The following is a 19636-nucleotide window of genomic DNA, read 5'->3' on the forward strand; positions in this document are numbered from 1 at the left end:
TTTGTGTTCTGCGCATGCATTGTGTTCTGCGCGTACATTGTGTTCTGCGCATGCATTGTGTTCTGCGCGTACATTGTGTTCTGCGCATGCATTGTGTTCTGCGCGTACATTGTGTTCTGCGCATGCATTGTGTTCTGCGCGTACATTGTGTTCTGCAATGGCCATTATTTCTATATTATGGGTGGAAACTATTGGATCGCAGCAACTGCTTTCTCTCAACTTAGGCCCTATTTGCTGCAATAGTGTATGTATGTATTATGTGTTACATTGTGACTGTGTGCTGCAATAGTGTATGTATGTTTTATATGTTACATTGTATTTATGTGCTGCAATAGTGTATGTATTATATGTTACATTGTGACTGTGCTGCAATGGTGTATGTATGTATGTATGTATTATATGTTACATTGTGACTGTGCTGCAATGGTGTATGTATTATATGTCACATTGTATTTATGCGCTGCAGTGGTGTATGTATGTTTTTATTTATTATGTTACATTGTGACTATGCTGCATTGATGTATGTATGTATTATATGTTACAGTACATTGTGATTGTGTGCTACAATGGTGTATGTATGTATAATATTTTACATTGTGACTGTGCTGCAATGGTGTATGTATTATATGTCACATTGTATATATGTGCTGCAGTGGTGTATGTATGTTTTTATTTATTATGTTACATTGTGACTATGCTGCAGTGGTGTATGTATTATATGTTACATTGTATCTATGTGCTGCAATGTTGTATGTATGTATTATATGTCACATTGTATTTATGTGCTGCAGTGGTGTATGTATGTATGTATGTATGTATGTATGTATGTATGCATGCATGAATTTAATTATTATGTTACATTGTGACTGCAATGGTATATGTATTATGTGTAACATTGTCACAATGGCCCTTATTCTGATCGGTGCGGATATTCCCGCTTGCGTACGGGCCGCCGATGTTTATCGTCTGCGCATGTGCAGAGGTCACTCTGCGCATGTGCAGGCGATTTCGCCGCATGGTTTCTTTATACGCCGCACAGGGGGCGTAGAGGGGCGTGAGGGGCTACTTATCCTCATTACCCTATGCATACGCCCCGCGTTTCATGGGCGTTCCCATGCAAACGCGGGGCGTATGCATGGTAATGAGGCCGTGACGCGTGGGTACGGGGCAGGCATCTGACATCGCCGGATGTCAGCTGCCCGCCCCCATACAAGATTTCACACGGACAAGTGTCCGTGTGGTCTAGGGTGGCGGGAGCTGGTGGAGCGTGCGGCCCTGCATTCGATGTTCGGCGACCATCGAATGCAGGGGCTGCTCCCACCATGGAGGAGGCGTATCCCCGTCCACATTCATGCGGACCGCCACATATCCGCATACGGACGGAGGTGGCGATCCGTATGGAAGGCGGGGATTCGCCAAGACGGACATCGCCGCATATTTCTGATCGGGCCGCACCGATCAGAATAAGGGCCTATGTGCTGCAATACTTTATGTATGTATGTATGTATGTATGTATGTAGTATGTTTCACACTGTATCTATGTGCTACAATGTTGTATGTATGTATTATATGTCACATTTTATTTATGTGCTGCAATGGTGTATGTATTATATGTCACATCACATTGGGGGAATTTACTAAGATGTGTATTCTACTTCACATGTGATGTGGCTATGGGCAACCAATCAGATCCTGTCTACTATCGTCTAGAGGTTGCTAAATAAATAAGAAGTAGATTCTGATTGGTTGCCCGTAGCAACACTACATGTGAAGTAGAATACACATCTGAGTAAATTTCTCCCTTTTTATTTATGTGCTGCAATGGTGTATATGTGTGTTACATTGTGACTGTGCGGCAATGGTGTATATGTGTGTTACATTGTGACTGTGCGGCAATGGTGTATATGTGTGTTACATTGTGACTGTGCGGCAATTGTGTATATGTGTGTTACATTGTGACTACGATGAATGTATCATCTATATATATGACTAGTATCTGATTGTGTGTCTCCGAAACACTGCCATCTGTTGGCAGCAAGTGAAACTACATCTCTTTCTCTCTCACACATGCACAAACACGGAGGCAATCACAAGGTAGCAGACTAGCTTTCGAAGAATTTGCTTCGAGCAGGCTTACGATATGCTACATTGAATCGTATGTGCTCCAATGATGTTAGTATGTACGTATTACATATTACATGGTATCTGCGTGTTCCATATGTTGCCTTTTGTCTGTATTTTGGTTGTTACCTCTAACCTCACATTGTGTCTGTCTTGCTGATTGTTACATTGTTACCTATGTCTGTGTGCATCATTGCTGCATCTCTATGACCTGTTACATTATACTGTACTTACAAAGAAAAGAAATGTGTGCAGGAAAGTGAATGAAGCAGATTCAGAGTCAATAGGAAGGAATATAGAATAATAGAGGGAGGGGTACTAAAGACAAACACTGGCACATCCAGTAAGAGAGCAGTGTGAAAGTGGCTGCTGGGTACCACTCTTCTTCCTTTTATCCTCTTTGAAAAGAAAAAAAAAATCCTTGCCTGGTCTACTACTGCCATCTGCTGGCCAATGCTGGTAGTGCATATTTTTCTTGGGAGATTATTTTTTCTCATACATAACTGATTACACAGTGCAATAATTGTTGCGATAAAGTGACTAAACAAAACATTATACTGGTATTATTAGAGGGTTTGTCGGTTTTTAAGAATTTTGTGTTGTGATGCAAACTTAAATATAATCAATTTGTGTATGCAAAAGACTCTACTTAATATATACATTTAATTGTTCTTCTGTAACTGTGAGGATAAATGTATATGTGTGTATACATTCAGATCCGAATAGCACACTGTATGTCTGTATTTGTCATTATATGCGTATATGAAGGGTCCTCTTCTGTATTCTGATTGGACTGACGTGTCTCTATGGTAACCACCAGGATATAGTCACTGTAACGTCTGCGATACAAGAGGACCTGTGCGGACATCACGTTGCATGATGCCTCTAACATATCAGTGAGTCACAATTTATAATGGCCCAACTGACCTATTCCGAGGGATCGGCTAGCCAGGCGCGTTGCATGCTCTGTGGGAACGAACAGTAAACGGTAAATCCGTTTCACTGGACGTGTACACTATATCAGAAAAAGGTTTGGGGTAACCATTTTAGCAGTGGGGGGAAAATGTGATCTAGTTTATTCAATAACGAGCCACGACTGACATGTCACATTGGGACAAGCTACACATATATGTTTGTACGCGTGCTTGTGTGGGCTTACTGTGCGTTGTGTTGCTACCCTACGTGGCACAGCTGGCCGGACAAGGGCCCTTATTCTGGTTCACTCGCAAAGGGAAATTCCTTCGCAAATGGACAAAACCATGTGCACCGCAGGTGGGGCAGATGTAACTTGTGCAGAGAGAATTAGATATGGGTGAGGTTTTACTTCAAAATGAGATCTACAGTATATTACAGTGTAAAAATAAAGCAGCCAGTATTTTCCCTGCACAGAAACAAAATAACTCACCCAAATCTAATTTTCTTTGCACATCTGCCCCACCTGCAGTGCACATGGTTTTGTCCATTTGAGAAGGAATTTGCCTTTGCGAGTGAACCAGAATAAGGGACAAGGAGTGGATGGGACATTTTTCTTATTTTTAAACATTTTAATCCCAATTTCTGTTGGCATTGTGACTCTAATCGGCACTTAAGACGGATCTGTGACAAACACTGAGACCCTATTTTCTGACCCCTGAGAGGGTTGCGCTGGATCAACTGCTGTGATTATTGACAGCTGGCTCGACACCCAATTGTCAATGTCCCCCAGAATGAATATTCATTTACCTAATTGCCTGGCTCAGATCCGCAAGTGGCTGCTTATAATTAGCAGGATGAAGTATTTTAATAACTTCCAGAGGAAAGGAATATAGGGCCTTAATCTAGTTCACTCTTTCTGACAAAATCCTTCTTAGATAGACAAAACCATGTGCACTGCAGGGGGGCAGATGTAAAATGTGCAGAGAGAATTAGATTTGGCTGAGTTATTTTGTTTCTGTGCAGGGTAAATACTGACTGCTTTATTTCTACACTGCAATATAGATCTCACTTTGAAGTGAAACCCCTCCCAAATCTAATTCTCTTTGCACAAGTTGCATCTGCCCCACCTGCAGTGCACATGGTTTTGTCCATCTAAGAAGGATTTTGTCAGAAAGAGTGAACTAGAATAAGGCCCATAGACAGAGTAGTCTGCCGGGTTTTGTGGGTGTCGTCAGAGTGTCGACAGATACGTAAAACGACGTAGGTCACACACATGCTATGAGGTGGAAACATCACTTTCAGCTGGTGCTCATTTAATACAGGAGACAAAGTAGACGCAAACCAGTGTCGTTAAAACGTTAAATTGCACAAACCTGGAAAATTAATGAAAGTTAAGTGTTTTAAAGGGTAAAAAAATGATAATTGATTTGTTGCATCACTGCGTTCAGTTTTTGGTCATGACCCTCTGAGAGGAGTTTGTACATTCTTACTATGTTTGGGTGGGTTTCCTCCGGGTGTTCCAGTTTCCTCCTCCACTCCAACAACAGACTGGTCCTGTGAAATGACATTCTTACCTTAGTAGGCGGTGCACATACTTAGGATGGCTTGCAAGGCCACAAATGAATGGAATAGGGGGACCTTGGCACCTCTGTGCAATAAGAGAGGTGATCCGACCTCTGCCCCCCCAATGTATTTTTTTGAGGCTGTTAGTTTGTTGGGATGGGCGTTCATCACACTGGGGGCCTTATTCCGATTGCTTCGCTCCAACGCGTGCATGGGCCGAAGCGAATGTACCAAACCCCGACTAGTGAATAGATTGCCCGCGCTGCCCATTCGCATGCCGAATTTGGCCGCTCAGCATGCGAACGGATGTTTTATGTGGACAACCATTCGCATGCCTGTGGGAACCTCCACAATCGTTCAATGGTCGCCGGACGTGCACATATGGTAATAACAGGCTGCAGCGCCCCTCTCCACTCCCCCCCCCCCCCCCCCCCCCCCCACACACACACTCGGAGGGCCAGGAGAGAGCAGTCAGCGACCGGACTTCTCGCCGAGTTCGCTTGCTCCCTGCATACAGACATGATTATGCGCATGTATATACGCACAACATTGGTACACTGGCTGAATCCGCATCTGAGCAAATCGATCTGAATAAGGCCCTGTGCGTGCAATACTGAGGGCAGCAAATCTACTTACCCCTCTTACCAGCGGCCAAGGAACAGAAGATAGGATACAGTTCCCATTTATCCTTGCCGTCACGCGCAGCTGTTTGCTATGGCTTACACATCTGCCTATGAAGTATACCCAGTGCAAATCCTGCATTTATATCAAGATCTCCATAAACAAGGACACGCAATCATTGTATGGGCAGATCAGATATGTTTGCTGTGTATTTTTCTTCCTATTTATGGGTCTATTTACTAAAGCTGTGTAAGAATCCTAGCAATGTAAAAAGAGCCCTCTGGGGCATGTATTAGGCAAACTGTTGCTGCAGACAGCAGGCACTATTATTCTCAGTGGGCACTGCCAAGTTACCATGTTTCGGGGGTTTTCTGTGTTGTTAGCAACTGTCCCTATGGCGAGAGCCTTGCTGGAGTGGGATCAGAGAAGATCCCTCCCCAGCAAACCCCCATGCTCCTCCCCTTTTTGCAAATTGCAAATTGATTCTGTACATCTGCTGCCAATGGGGAGATGTACCAAACAGATAAAAGAGTGAAGAAGTGGACCAGTGAAGATGTTCCCATAGCAACAATAAGACTAAAGACAGAGAGTGGAAATCTTCTTGAGGGGGACAATGTAATAGCAGATCATATTAATAATTATTTCTGCTCAGTATTCACTGCTGAAAGAGAGGGGAAGGGGCCGCAGTTAAGTTGCAAGTATAGTCAGAAAACTGAGGGAGAGACAAGTACATTTACAGAGGAGAAAGTCCTCACAGAACTCTCAAAACTGAAAGTGGATAAATCAATGGGGCCAGATGGGATACATCCAAGGATACTAAAAGAGCTTAATGGGGAGCTGGTAAAACCAATAACAGAATTATTCAACCAGTCACTAGCTATTGGAGTAATCCCAGAGGACTGGAAAACAGTGAATGTAGTCCCACTGCACAAAAGTGGAAGAAAGGAAGAGTTAAGCTACTATCGAGCAGTGAGCCTTACATCAGTAGTAGGGAAATTGTTGGAAACATTCTTAAAACAAAGGGTTCTAGAATATCTCAAAACCAGCAATTTACAGGATCCGAAACAGCATAAGTTTACTGGGTGAAGATCATGTCAAACAAATCTTATTGACTTTTTTGAATGGGTGACTAAAGTAATAGATCAAGGTGGGGCTGTAGATGTAGCTTATCTAGACTTTAGTGAGGCTTTTGACACTGTCCCACATCGCAGACTGTTAAATAAACTTGAAAGCTTGGGATTGGATTTTAAGATAGTTGAATGGGGATAAGAGCATGGTTGCAGGACAGAAAACAGAGTTGTAGTAAACGGAGTACAGTCAAAGGAGGGAAAGGTTACAAGTGGGGTACCCCATGGATCTGTACTTGGACCAGTGCTTTTTAATATATTTATTGGTGATATTGCAAATGGAATTGAGGGTAAAATGTGCCTTTTTGCAGATGACACAAAGGTATGCAACAGGGTAGACACACCAGGAGGGGTAAAACAAATGATTGATGATCTAGGTAGATTAGAGGAATGGTCAAGAGCATGGCAACTACAGTTTAATGACAAAAAATGCAAAATCATGCACTTGGGTCTCAAAAATCCAAAGACTAAATATAGTATAAATGGCACTATAATGGAAACTACTGAGGAAGAGAGGGATCTACTGTAGGTGTCACTATTTCAGGGGACTTAAAGGCAGGCAGGCAATGTAACAAAGCAATGAAGAAAGCAAGTCAGATGCTTGGTTGCACAGGGAGAGGTATCAGCAGTAGAAAGAAAGAAGTAATAATGCCACTGTATAGGTCATTGGTACGACCTCACCTAGAGTATTGTGTTCAGTTCTGGAGGCCATACTGTATCTCCAGAAGGATATAAATTCATTAGAGACTGTACAAAGAAGGGCAACTAAAATGGTGCATGGCCTACATCACAAAACGTACCAGGAAAGACTAAAATAGCTTAATATGTATACTTTGGGGCAGAGAAGGGAAAGGGGGGACATGATAGAAACTTTCAAATATATCAAGGGTTTTAACAAGGTACAGGTGGGAGACATTCTTCACAAGAGGAGCAACAGAACACGAGGACATGCACTGAAACTAGAGACAGGAAGATTTAGGGGAAAGAGTAGTAGATAAGTGGAATAGCCTCCCATCAGAGGCGGTAGAGGCAAATACAGTAGTACAATTTAAACATGCTTGGGATAGGCATATTGATATCCTTACAAAAAAATAAGGATCAAATTTGGTTTGAGGTAACATGTTTAAAAAAGGGGCAGACTAGATGGGCCAAGTGGTTCTTATCTGCAGTCACATTCTATGTTTCTATGTAACCTATCAGCTTTGAGGTTGCATTTATCAAATACAGGGGGTTATTCACATTGGCTCAGTTAGCAGCGTACTGAGCGGTTAGATGCCAGGCGAGCGAACTCACGCCCTCCTTCCACGAGCGAACAGCCGCATTTCCATGCAAGTGTACGGGGGAAAAAAATCATTCAATGGTCGCCGACCATCGAATAATTGTTCCACCCGTTCGCAAATAAGAGTCAGTCTAGGCTGACTTTTATTTGCAAGCGCCTGGACAAAAATGAGGCGAGCTGCTGACGTCCTGTGATGTCAGCTGTCTGCCCCGAGCAGGCTTCGGCTCGCCTACGTTTTTGTGGGAATGCCCAGGAACCGCCGGGCGTCCCTATGCTCCACCCCGCTGCCCATCCCCTGTCCACACTGCTGTGTGCGAACGCCTCGGCGGGTGTGATACTGTCCATAGGCGTTCCCACTTCAGCTCTGCTCATGCGTATTTTCATTGATACGCATGCACAGATCCGCAACATCGGTCCCCGGACTGAATTCGCATCATTTGGAGCTAACCTGAATCACTCCCTCATTGTATATGAGAGGTAAAAGCTGATTGGCCACTTATATACTCTTTATGCTGCTTGATACGATATCCCCCATATGCTTGGTATAGACTAGGCACTAACATTAGGGCAATAGCTGTTACTGGATACGCTGCAGCCTTTTGCGTGATATAGTTTCTTATGCCGCGCTGTGAGATGATCGTTTATGGGGTCCCATTGCCACCAAATATAAATAGATTCGGCAGACACTACATCCGCGGCAGAAGGAAGGGTGTTGTGCCAGTTCTGGCGCCCAAATTATAGATTTACACATTTGTGTGCTGGCTTCCATTTAAATTGACTTATGCAGTAATTAAACCGTGCGCAGACTGTAATTAAGTTTCTGAAATGAACTGCACTAATTGGCTTGTTGGTAATGACTGGAACGCTAGATGCTAGGAGTAATGTGAACTGGTCGCACACCCACACTCACACACATACACTCACACACACACACTATTTAGGTATGCACAGTTTGGTTGCAGTATATTAGGCACAATTTTTTTTAAAATATCCCAATGATGCAGCTGCTGTCATTTGAACCGAGACTCTGATTCACCAATTGCTTACAAAGATTTATCATTAGTCGCACATCAGACACACCATCTGACCCGCTGAGCAACTCTTTGGTTGCGCACAGGGCCCAATCACAAGTGATATTCTCCAGGCTACGGAACTGTTAATGTTACCAAGTGAAGCTGCCGCCAAGGAAATAACTTACACAGAGCCATTGCGCTGCACTAGCAATTGCGTTCACAATTGTATGCTATAATGGGAAACATTGTGGCCAAGGGTAGGCCTATGGCTTCACAAACTGGACACAGCAGTAGAAACAAAGGCGCCATGTTTTAGCACCTTAGGAGCTTGCAGGGATGCGGTCATTTGGTCTACAGCATTATGGTCGACACCATTAGGTTGACATGAAAAAAGGTTGACATGGGTCTAGGTCGACATGGTTCTAGGTCAAAAGGTCATTAGTTCGACAGTTTCTAGGTCGACGTGGGGTTTTTCACTGTTTTTTGAGCTGACATGTGCCGACAGGCGGTATTTCATGCACTAGGGCGTGGTGGGAGAATAAAATAGTGTGCCTGAAGCATAGAAAGCGATGCAAGTAGATGCAGTGCACTTTAAACTGTGTCCATGTCGACTTTGTTGACATTCTGGTAAAAAAACTGTGAAAAACCCCATGTCGACCTTTTGACTGTCGACCTAGACCAGGGCTGGGCAACACCGGCCCTCCAGATGTTGATGAACTACACATCCCAGCATGCCTTGCATCAGTTTCAGCATGGCCACATAGCAAATCTAATGCAAAGCATCCTGGGATGTGTAGTTCATCAACATCTGGAGGGCCAGTGTTGCCCAGCCCTGACCTAGAGATTGTCGAACTAATGACCTTTCACCCTAGAACCATGTCGACCTTTTCCCATGTCGACCTTTTCCCATGTCGACCTAATGACTGTCGACCATCATGCTGTAGACCAAATGATCCCAACCTGAGCTTGCATCTGGCGGCAGATACAAATAAAATGGCCATAATGCCTGCATTTTCCCAACCGCTCATTGTAAACTCCCCATTGCCACCTCCAAACGGGCACATTATTAAGAAATCCTCATTGCAAGTGGGAGGGCAGTACCATTGTATGCGCATTCCTATTTCAGCAAGTGTGTAAACTGCAAGGATTGCACTGCGGTCACCCTTGCAAACCATAGAGTGCTACAGTAAGAACACAGCAGAAGTGATACTGCCGGCATCAAGTCCGATATAGCACCACCACTGGAGGAAGAGTGGTACTGACACAGATTATAATACTTAAAGAGGAATTAATAACAAATGCTGGGCTTGATTCTGCTGCATTATAGTTATATCAGGGATCCCCACCATTAGTATTAGGTCTGTCAGTGCCACACCAGAAGCAGATAGTAATGCTGCTTGACCCTCACCTGATTGCCTGTGGCACAAGGATGGGTGAGTTCGCAGGAGTCCCTGGCATGAACCCTCTCTGCCAGTTGGGAGGTGGATGACTGGATAAGAATGATTTCGTATTAAAAGTTGTCTGTCACCCTGCTAATCTCCAGTCTGATTTATGTGGTGGTATTCTGGTTTCTGTGGTGGGATTTTAGTCGCTGTGACAGGAAACTGAGGTCTGTGGAGATAATCTTTAGTCTTGCATTCAGATTTTTTCACTGGGTATTGCACTCTGAAAGTAATTGTGTATGTGATCTGTCACCCTGACTGACATGGACAGTGATTGTGTATGTGACCTGTCATTCTGACTGACAGGGACAGTGATTGTGTATGTGACCTGTCACCCTGACTGTCAGGGACAGTAATTGTGTATGTGACCTGTCACCCTGACTGACAGGGACAGTGATTGTGTATGTGATCTGTCACCCTGACTGACAGGGACAGTAATTGTGTATGTGACCTGTCATTCTGACTGACAGGGACAGTGATTGTGTATGTGATCTGTCACCCTGACTGACAGGGACAGTGATTGTGTATGTGATCTGTCAGCCTGACTAACAGGGACAGTGATTGTGTATGTGACCTGTCATCCTGACTGACAGGGATAGTGATTGTGTATGTGATCTGTCATCCTGACTGACAGGGACAGTGATTGTGTATGTGATCTGTCATCCTGACTGACAGGGACAGTGATTGTGTATGTGATCTGTCACCCTGACTGACAGGGACAGTAATTGTGTATGTGACCTGTCATTCTGACTGACAGGGACAGTGATTGTGTATGTGATCTGTCACCCTGACTGACAGGGACAGTGATTGTGTATGTGATCTGTCAGCCTGACTAACAGGGACAGTGATTGTGTATGTGACCTGTCATCCTGACTGACAGGGATAGTGATTGTGTATGTGATCTGTCACCCTGACTGACAGGGACAGTGATTGTGTATGTGATCTGTCAGCCTGACTAACAGGGACAGTGATTGTGTATGTGACCTGTCATCCTGACTGACAGGGATAGTGATTGTGTATGTGATCTGTCATCCTGACTGACAGGGACAGTGATTGTGTATGTGATCTGTCATTCTGACTGACAGGGATATTGTTTGTGTATGTGATTTGTCAGCCTGACTGACAGGGATAGTAATTGTGTATGTGACCTGTCATCCTGACTGACAGGGACAGTAATTGTGTATGTGATCTGTCACCCTGACTGACAGGGACAGTAATTGTGTATGTGACCTGTCATTCTGACTGACAGGGACAGTGATTGTGTATGTGATCTGTCACCCTGACTGACAGGGACAGTGATTGTGTATGTGATCTGTCAGCCTGACTAACAGGGACAGTGATTGTGTATGTGACCTGTCATCCTGACTGACAGGGATAGTGATTGTGTATGTGATCTGTCATCCTGACTGACAGGGACAGTGATTGTGTATGTGATCTGTCATCCTGACTGACAGGGACAGTGATTGTGTATGTGACCTGTCACTGACTGACAGGGATAGTGATTGTGTATGTGACCTGTCACCCTGAATGACATGGACAGTAATTGTGTATGTGACCTGTCATTCTGACTGACAGGGACAGTGATTGTGTATGTGATCTGTCACCCTGACTGACATGGACAGTAATTGTGTATGTGACCTGTGATTCTGACTGACATGGACAGTGATTGTGTATGTGACCTGTCATTCTGACTGACAGGGACAGTGATTGTGTATGTGATCTGTCACCCTGACTGACAGGGACAGTAATTGTGTATGTGATCTGTCACCCTGACTGACAGGGACAGTAATTGTGTATGTGACCTGTCATTCTGACTGACAGGGACAGTGATTGTGTATGTGATCTGTCACCCTGACTGACAGGGACAGTGATTGTGTATGTGATCTGTCACCCTGACTGACAGGGACAGTGATTGTGTATGTGACCTGTCACTGACTGACAGGGATAGTGATTGTGTATGTGACCTGTCATTCTGACTGACAGGGTCAGTGATTGTGTATGTGATTTGTCACCCTGACTGACAGGGACAGTAATTGTGTATGTGACCTGTCATCCTGACTGACAGGGATAGTGATTGTGTATTTTACCTGTCACTGACTAACATGGACAGTGATTGTGTATGTGACCTGTCATTCTGACTGACAGGGACAGTGATTGTGTATGTGACCTGTCACTCTGACTGACAGGGACAGTGATTGTGTATGTGACCTGTCACCCTGACTGACAGGGACAGTGATTGTGTATGTGACCTGTAAGTGTTACTGTAATGTACCATATGTATGTAGATGTTATCCTGACAGAGAGAGAGGCGGTTACATGTCACATGACAGAGAGAGAGAGGCGGTTATATGTCACCTGACAGAGAGAGATGCGGTTGGTTACATGTCACATGACAGAGAGAGAGCTGGTTACATATCACCTGACAGAGAGAGATGCGGTTACATAGAGAGATGCGGTTGGTTACATGTCACCTGACAGGCTGACTGAAATGTACAGGATGTATAGTGTTTTACAACTGCTTCTATATCTCATCTCTAGAGACAGGATTATATGCAACAAAAAAAGCTTGAAATATGCATGCAAATATGCATGAAAAATACTTAAAATATGCATGAAATGTGTTAAAATATTCTACATTAAATAATAAAAAAGTAATTTTTAACTTATTTATTTAAAAATCAGCATAAAATTAGTTGCAAATAAACCTCAAAAATAGTCCCACAGCATCTGCAGATGTCAGTATGCTGGCTCCTACAGCATACTGCAGCGTCCAAAGCTCTTCTTGCATCAACTGCACGGACCCTCATCTTCAGCGCCGATGGATAAAATGTCAGCATAGCATGTGAGGGCGGCGCAGTGGAAGGCTTCCTCCCTGCGCCGGCTACTCACTGTGACACAGCATTTTCTCTGCACCGCGTGATGTCACAACCCTTCTGCCCGCTTCCTCTGCTGCAGAAGTCTGTCTCTTGGTGTAAAGTCCCAGGCCAGTGGCAGGCAAAGGTTCAGGAGATTCGTAATGGCATCCGCCCTGACTGACTTTTATCAACATGGATTGGCAGCGTACATGGATCAGACAATAGTGTTCATCCAAGGTTCCCACTCTGCGCACATATTGCCCCAGCCTGCACACTCTACCACTACCTGGCCAGCAGCAGCAGGGCAAAGCAGTGCTGCAACTCGTGGGTGGGAAAGGGGCGGGGCCTAAAATATGCACCATCACTAGATTTTAGGTAAAATATGCAATAACCAGTGAGAATGGGCAAAGTATGCAAATGCATATGCAAATATGCAAATGCATATAATCCTGTCTCTACTTATCACTGATGGACAGAGTTGCGCAGTACCTGCAGCATGTAGCATGTGTATAACTGAGCCAGGTCACAGTATCGGTCTGTGTGTGTGTGTCATGATGCCACCCTGTGCTGGGAGGAGCCTAGGCGTGTTATTGCAGGATGTGGTATATGGGTCTGTCCCACGCTCCAACAGACCCACAGCAGTGTAATGACAGCCACCAGCCCTCTCACATGTTTGGTGTTTATATGACATACATCTGAGAATAGTTGTGCTTTCATTTGTAGTGATCAGCTATTGCCTACGCTTCCTCCAGGAGACTCCAGCCATCCTGGGAGAGCAAGCAAGCCAGGTGTGGATCTGTACACGGCCACTGGGTCAACTCATTTGGTCGACAGTACTTAAGTTGACACCCGAATAGGTCGATATGGCTAATGTCGCCAGTGTTGGAAGGTCGACACAAGCAGTAGGTCAACAATCGCAATGTCGACAGTCAAAAGGTTGACATGAGTTATTCACGTTTCTTTGAGCCGGCATGTGCCGACAGGCGGTATTTCATACCCTACCATCCGCTATTGGAAGAATAAAATAGTGTCCGAAGCATTGCAAGCATAGGAAGCCATGCGAGTCGACGCAGTACACTTAGACGTGTCAATGTCAACTATGTCGACATTCGGGACAAAAACGTGAAAAACTCACGTCGACCTTTTAACTGTCAGCCTTGCCTTTGTCAACCTAATGCTTGTGTTGACCATCCAACCCTGTTCACCTGAGCCATGTCAACCTATCTAAGGTGTCGACCTAATAGTTTTGCTATTTGGCCATGCTAAAACTGTTGCAGGGCATGCTGGGATGTGTAGTTTAACAACAGCTGGGAGCCAGAGGTTCCCTATCCCTGGTCTAGTGTGTATGGAGCTGGAGTATTTGTGTCCAGGTGTAATGATCAGTTCAGGTTGAGTCAATGTTCTCTTAAACATTTGGATTTGAACAGTTAAGAGTTGGATTCAAAACCATGAAAAGCTGCGCTGAGAGTCTGCTGTTCAGTGCAACTCTGCACAAAGGATAATTCCATTGCCAAAGCTTACGGAAGTTAAAGCACTGCTGACTGAGGGTTTATGTGCTTCGGTGCAGTGGTAGCGAGAGAGGTAATGCTGGAAACATGCAGTGAGCCTGGCAGATTTGGGGTTAACAGTGAATGTGGGAGGTCTAGTTCCTACTTGCTGTCTCTGCCTCACTACACTTGCATCCTCTGTGATTTCTCTCACAGCTCTCATCATGGTGATCTGTAATCATTGGGGAACAGGTGAGCAGAGTGCTGGAGAGGTTACTTACTGTGGGCCACACTGCTGGTGGCACAGTTCACATTGCCGGGGCACAGAGGTAATATAATGGGTTCGGTGGGAAAGGATGCTGGTATATGGCACCAAACTAATCAGTCAGGCAGCAAACCGCTTTCTGGCTGCATTGCGCTTATGAGGACATGCTTAGACTTGTGGTTCTACAACAGCTGAAGAATGACACAGGAGCTGGGGAGTCCGTGCTGCATATGGGGGAACAGAATAATAGTTATTATACAGTGAGAGTGCTGTGGTAATGGTGAGCGGGAAATGAAAGTGAATAGTCTGCAGTTTATGTGATAATTAGTGTGGGAGGGTTCAGAACGGTGTGTGATCTGTTGAGTGGTAATGTTGTGTTAGCCCAGTGGTTCTTAACCTCGGTCCTCAGGACCCCCACACAGTTCACGTTTTCTCTGTCTTCGCACGGAATCACAAGTGAAATAATTAGCTCTGCCTTTTTAAAATGTGTCAGTGAGTAATGAGTGCACCTGCCGGGTGACCTAGAAAACGTGAGGTGGGGTCCTGAGGACCGAGTTTGAGAATCACTGTGTTAGTCTATTGTACACTGTTTCAAGGCTGCAGATTGACCTGTCAGTCCTAGGGGTGAATTTATGAAATGGGACTTCTACAAAAGATGGTCCAAATCTGATTGGTTGCTATTGGCAATATCAGCACCTTCAATGAAACTCCTATCTTAGTAAATTTTCCCCCTAGTAACGAGAAGGATGGGTAAAATTGGTATTTTACAAGGGCTAGATGCACTAAGCTTCACAAGTGATAAAATGGAGAGTGATAAACCACCAGCCAATCAGCTCCTGCATGACACTTTTTAAACACAGGCTGTGACATGGCAGGTAGGAGCTGATTGGCTGGCTGTTTATCACTCTCTCCATTTTATCACTTTTGAAGCTTAGTGCATCTGGCCCCAAGTGAGTAGGGCAGTAATACCATAGCAGATGGGCCATCTACATCTCCGTTCCATCACCAGGGCTGTGCGCACTTTGCACAATAAAGTTTTACGGAGATTGAAAGATTGAGTAAAGTTTAACATTGTGGACCGTATAAGACAGGACAGGCCAACCTGTGGCTCTCCAAATGTTGTGAAACTACAAATTCCAGCATGCCTTGCCACAGTTTTAACACCCCCTTATAGCAAAACTATGGTAAGGCATCATGGGATTTGTGTTTGACAACATCTGGAGAGCCACAGGTTGGTCAGGCCTGGTATAAGACATCGCTGGGCAATCACGTCGTCAGTGCTGGTGAAATCCGTTATGACTCTAGACCAGTGGTCCACAGGACCCCACACAGTTCACGTTTCCCAGATCACCCGGTGGGTGCGTTCAATACTCGCTGACACAATTTAAAATATCCACAGGTGGAGCTAATTATTTCAGTTTATTCTGTGAGGAGACCTGCAAAACATGCATTGTGTGGGGTGCTGATGACCGACTTCGAGAACTTGTGCTCTAGACCAGTGGTTCTTAACCTCAGTCCTCAAGGACCCCCAACCGTGCACGTTTTCAAAGTCACCTGGCAGGTGCGCAGGTGCACTCATTACTTACTGACACATTTTAAAAGATCCACAGGTGGAGAACCACTGCTCTAGACTGTGTGACTGCCAGATTTACAATATATCACAATATAGTTTGAAAAATGGTTATACAAAATGTAGACAACAAGTAAAATATAAATTTGGGTGTTGTGTAATTAAACGCACATCCAGGTGCAAGAACTTGCATTAAATTGAAAGACCTTTTCACTGAGTAATGTGTAATCGTACAGACCAGACCTATGGGGGAAGAGGTGATCTACTGAACATGTGCAAGTAAAAGAGATCCCTCAAGTATGGGATAATCAAATATTCTTCTCTTAGCATCACGTTTTCCCCGGATCTTGTGTATTTCTCAAAGCTTGTAGAGCAATGAAATTGTGAGGTCACGTCCCGACGAATCAACTGCCAGTTTTCAAATGCAGTCTGTAAAATGTAAAGCAGCATCTGATTGTGTGTGAAAAATACCTGCCTTATTGGTGTTGCGTGTCACACATGGTGGTGGGAAGGTACAGGTGTATTCAATCCATTTTCTGTTAGAACTTCACAGTTGCAATCTGTGCATTGGAATATGCAACTATCTGCCATTTATTTAATTATGACATAGACCTGTGTGTGTGTGTGTGTGTGTGTGTGTGTGTGTGTGGTGTGTGTGCAACGCTGGTTGTGACCTGTATTCTGATGGATACATTTACTACAACTTCTAAAAATAAAAGTGATGTTTCCCATAGCAACCAATCAGATTCTCTTGATAGAATTAATGTGATTGGTTTGCTCTGAGCAGCATCACCTCATTTAGTTTTCTAGTAGCCATAGTAAATTTACCACTGAGTGTTGTGTTTGCACACGCAGAGGTTAATTTACTAAGATGGGTGTTCTATTGAAGCTAGCTTGTTGCCCATAGCAACCGATCAGATGTTACTTCTGATCTATTTAGCACCTTTTAGAAGATAACACAATCAGATGGCTTGCTATGCGAAACATCCCATCTTCAACAGTAGATTTAACCCTGTGTCTATATATAGAGTGTATCTATTGATCCAGCGCTGAGTGCATGTAATGCTGTAGTTTTGGTGAGAGGATCCAGCGCTGAGTGCGTGTAATGCTGTAGTTTTGGTGAGAGGATCCAGCGCTGAGTGCATGTAATGCTGTAGTTTTGGTGAGAGGATCCAGCGCTGAGTGCATGCAATGCTGTAGTTTTGGTGAGAGGATCAGCGCTGAGTGCGTGTAATGCTGTAGTTTTGGTGAGAGGATCCAGCGCTGAGTGCGTGTAATGCTGTCGTTTTGGTGAGAGGGTCCAGCGCTGAGTGCGTGTAATGCTGTAGTTTTGGTGAGAGGATCAGCGCTGAGTGCGTGTAATGCTGTAGTTTTGGTGAGAGGATCAGCGCTGAGTGCGTGTAATGCTGTAGTTTTGGTGAGAGGATCAGCGCTGAGTGCATGTAATGCTGTAGTTTTGGTGAGAGGATCCAGCGCTGAGTGCATGTAATGCTGTAGTTTTGGTGAGAGGATCCAGCGCTGAGTGCGTGCAATGCTGTAGTTTTGGTGAGAGGATCCAGCGCTGAGTGCGTGCAATGCTGTAGTTTTGGTGAGAGGATCAGCGCTGAGTGCGTGCAATGCTGTAGTTTTGGTGAGAGGATCCAGTGCTGAGTGTATGCAATGCTGTAGTTTTGGTGAGAGGATCCAGCGCTGAGTGCGTGCAATGCTGTAGTTTTGGTGAGAGGATCCAGCGCTGAGTGCATGTAATGCTGTAGTTTTGGTGAGAGGATCCAGTGCTGAGTGTATGCAATGCTGTAGTTTTGGTGAGAGGTGGTATTTTTAGTTTATTTCGGTAAATAGTCGGTTTAGCAGGGAAGCCAGAAGCAGAAGTGAGAGTTCCCCGTCGTTAACCTCCTTGACTGGATCAGTCATCCCCACAGCCTCTCTCGGGTTACTCTGTAACACAGGGCTGTGCTTGATGATCAATATATACATAAATATTACCCCTTTCACATCGCAAATACCATGTCGCACTCAGGATTTGGATACTGGTTCATCCCGGGAGCGATCCGGTATTTGTTAGGTGAAGCTCCCCGCAGATGGTGTGAACAGGACCCGGGTCGCTCAACCTGGGTTCACACTGCCATGCAACCCGGGTCCGACCCAGGTAAAACTCCTCTTTTAACCTGGGACGGGTTGCTAGACCCCGTATTTTTAAAAAGGCCCGTTTACACCGCACAGTGACCTTGGTAGGTGCCGGGTTATTTGTGCGGAGTGAAAGGGATATTCGTGTACTTTGCACTTGGTTAATACTGGACAATACTGTAAGGTACAGATTACACACAAGCATAAGACCATGCTGATACCACCATCTTTTGTCTTGTTCCTTTTGGGCCTTGGCACAAGTTGCAGATCCAACTCTGAATGCATGTAACATGTAGTTGCCTCTGTGTTGAGTTTGTGGTAGTAAGTGTGAAGGTAAAAGCTCACTTAATCTTGATTTTTGAGTACAAATACAGACTGTGAAAACGGGGTCACATGGTCCTTATACATTTTGGGGTTTTAAACAGGAGGTGTCAGTGATGTTACAACACGGGTGATATGGGGAGTTCTACGCTCCTCTGCAGCTGGACTGCCCTGTCTGCAAAGCTTGGTCCCTATCCGTGGACAGCCTGAGTGGGAACTCCCCATTACAGCCCAGTTATAGCCTTTCAGCTGCAAGTGGGGCCGCATTGGGCCTTATTCTGGTTCACTGACAAAGTCCTCCTCAAATGGACAAAACCATGCTGCACTGCAGGTGGGGCCGATGTAACGTGTGCAGAGAGAGTTAGATTTGGGTCAGTTATTTTGTTTCTGTGCAGGGTAAATACTGGCTGCAATATTTTTATACTGCAATATAGATCTCACTTTGAAGTAAACCCCACCCACATCTAACTTTCTCTCTCTGCACAGGTTACATCTGCCCCACCAGCTGTGCACATGATTTTGTCCAATGAGGTTGCGTGCCCTCGATTATGACACATGCACGGAGTGGGTACATGAATGATAAGGCAGACTTGCGTTATCAATGTGTCAGTACTGCGCATAGTATGTTATATGGGGAACCTCAACACTGTTCCTATCTTACCTGCTATATATTTATTATGTGAGTTCTTCTTTAATATGATATAAATGTGACTATGGGTGGGATGTACTAAGGGAAAAATGCGGTAAAACACCCGTTTTACCGCATTTTCATATGTACTAAAACCCCGCCGCCACGTTACCGCGGGGCAATTGGGTGGCGATACCCTATAGAAGCCTATGGGCTTCTACCGCCGCCCACTGCCTCCGCCGCCCCCCCTCTCCCCCTCCCTCTAGCTTACCTTGCATCAGGTCCTCCTGAACCGGGAAGGTAAA

General features: G+C 44.8%; 1 protein-coding gene across 5 annotated transcripts in view; it reads left to right on the forward strand.

The window, feature by feature from the left end:
* Nucleotides 1-19636, forward strand: part of POU2F2 (POU class 2 homeobox 2) — an 88219-nt gene that overhangs the window by 45104 nt on the left and 23479 nt on the right. For 2 of the 5 annotated variants that reach the window (XM_083162213.1, XM_083162215.1), the window contains exon 1: nt 14606-14675. The exons of the other annotated variants lie outside the window; for them this stretch is intronic. In XM_083162213.1, coding sequence (XP_083018339.1) covers nt 14648-14675 — 28 coding nt within the window. In that variant the 5' untranslated portion in view covers nt 14606-14647. Of the gene's footprint in view, nt 1-14605; nt 14676-19636 lie in introns of those variants that run through there. 5 annotated transcript variants of the gene reach the window in all.

The sequence above is a fragment of the Crinia signifera genome, chromosome 19 (genome assembly GCF_055691185.1).
Source record: "Crinia signifera chromosome 19, ASM5569118v1, whole genome shotgun sequence".
Lineage (NCBI taxonomy): Eukaryota > Metazoa > Chordata > Amphibia > Anura > Myobatrachidae > Crinia > Crinia signifera.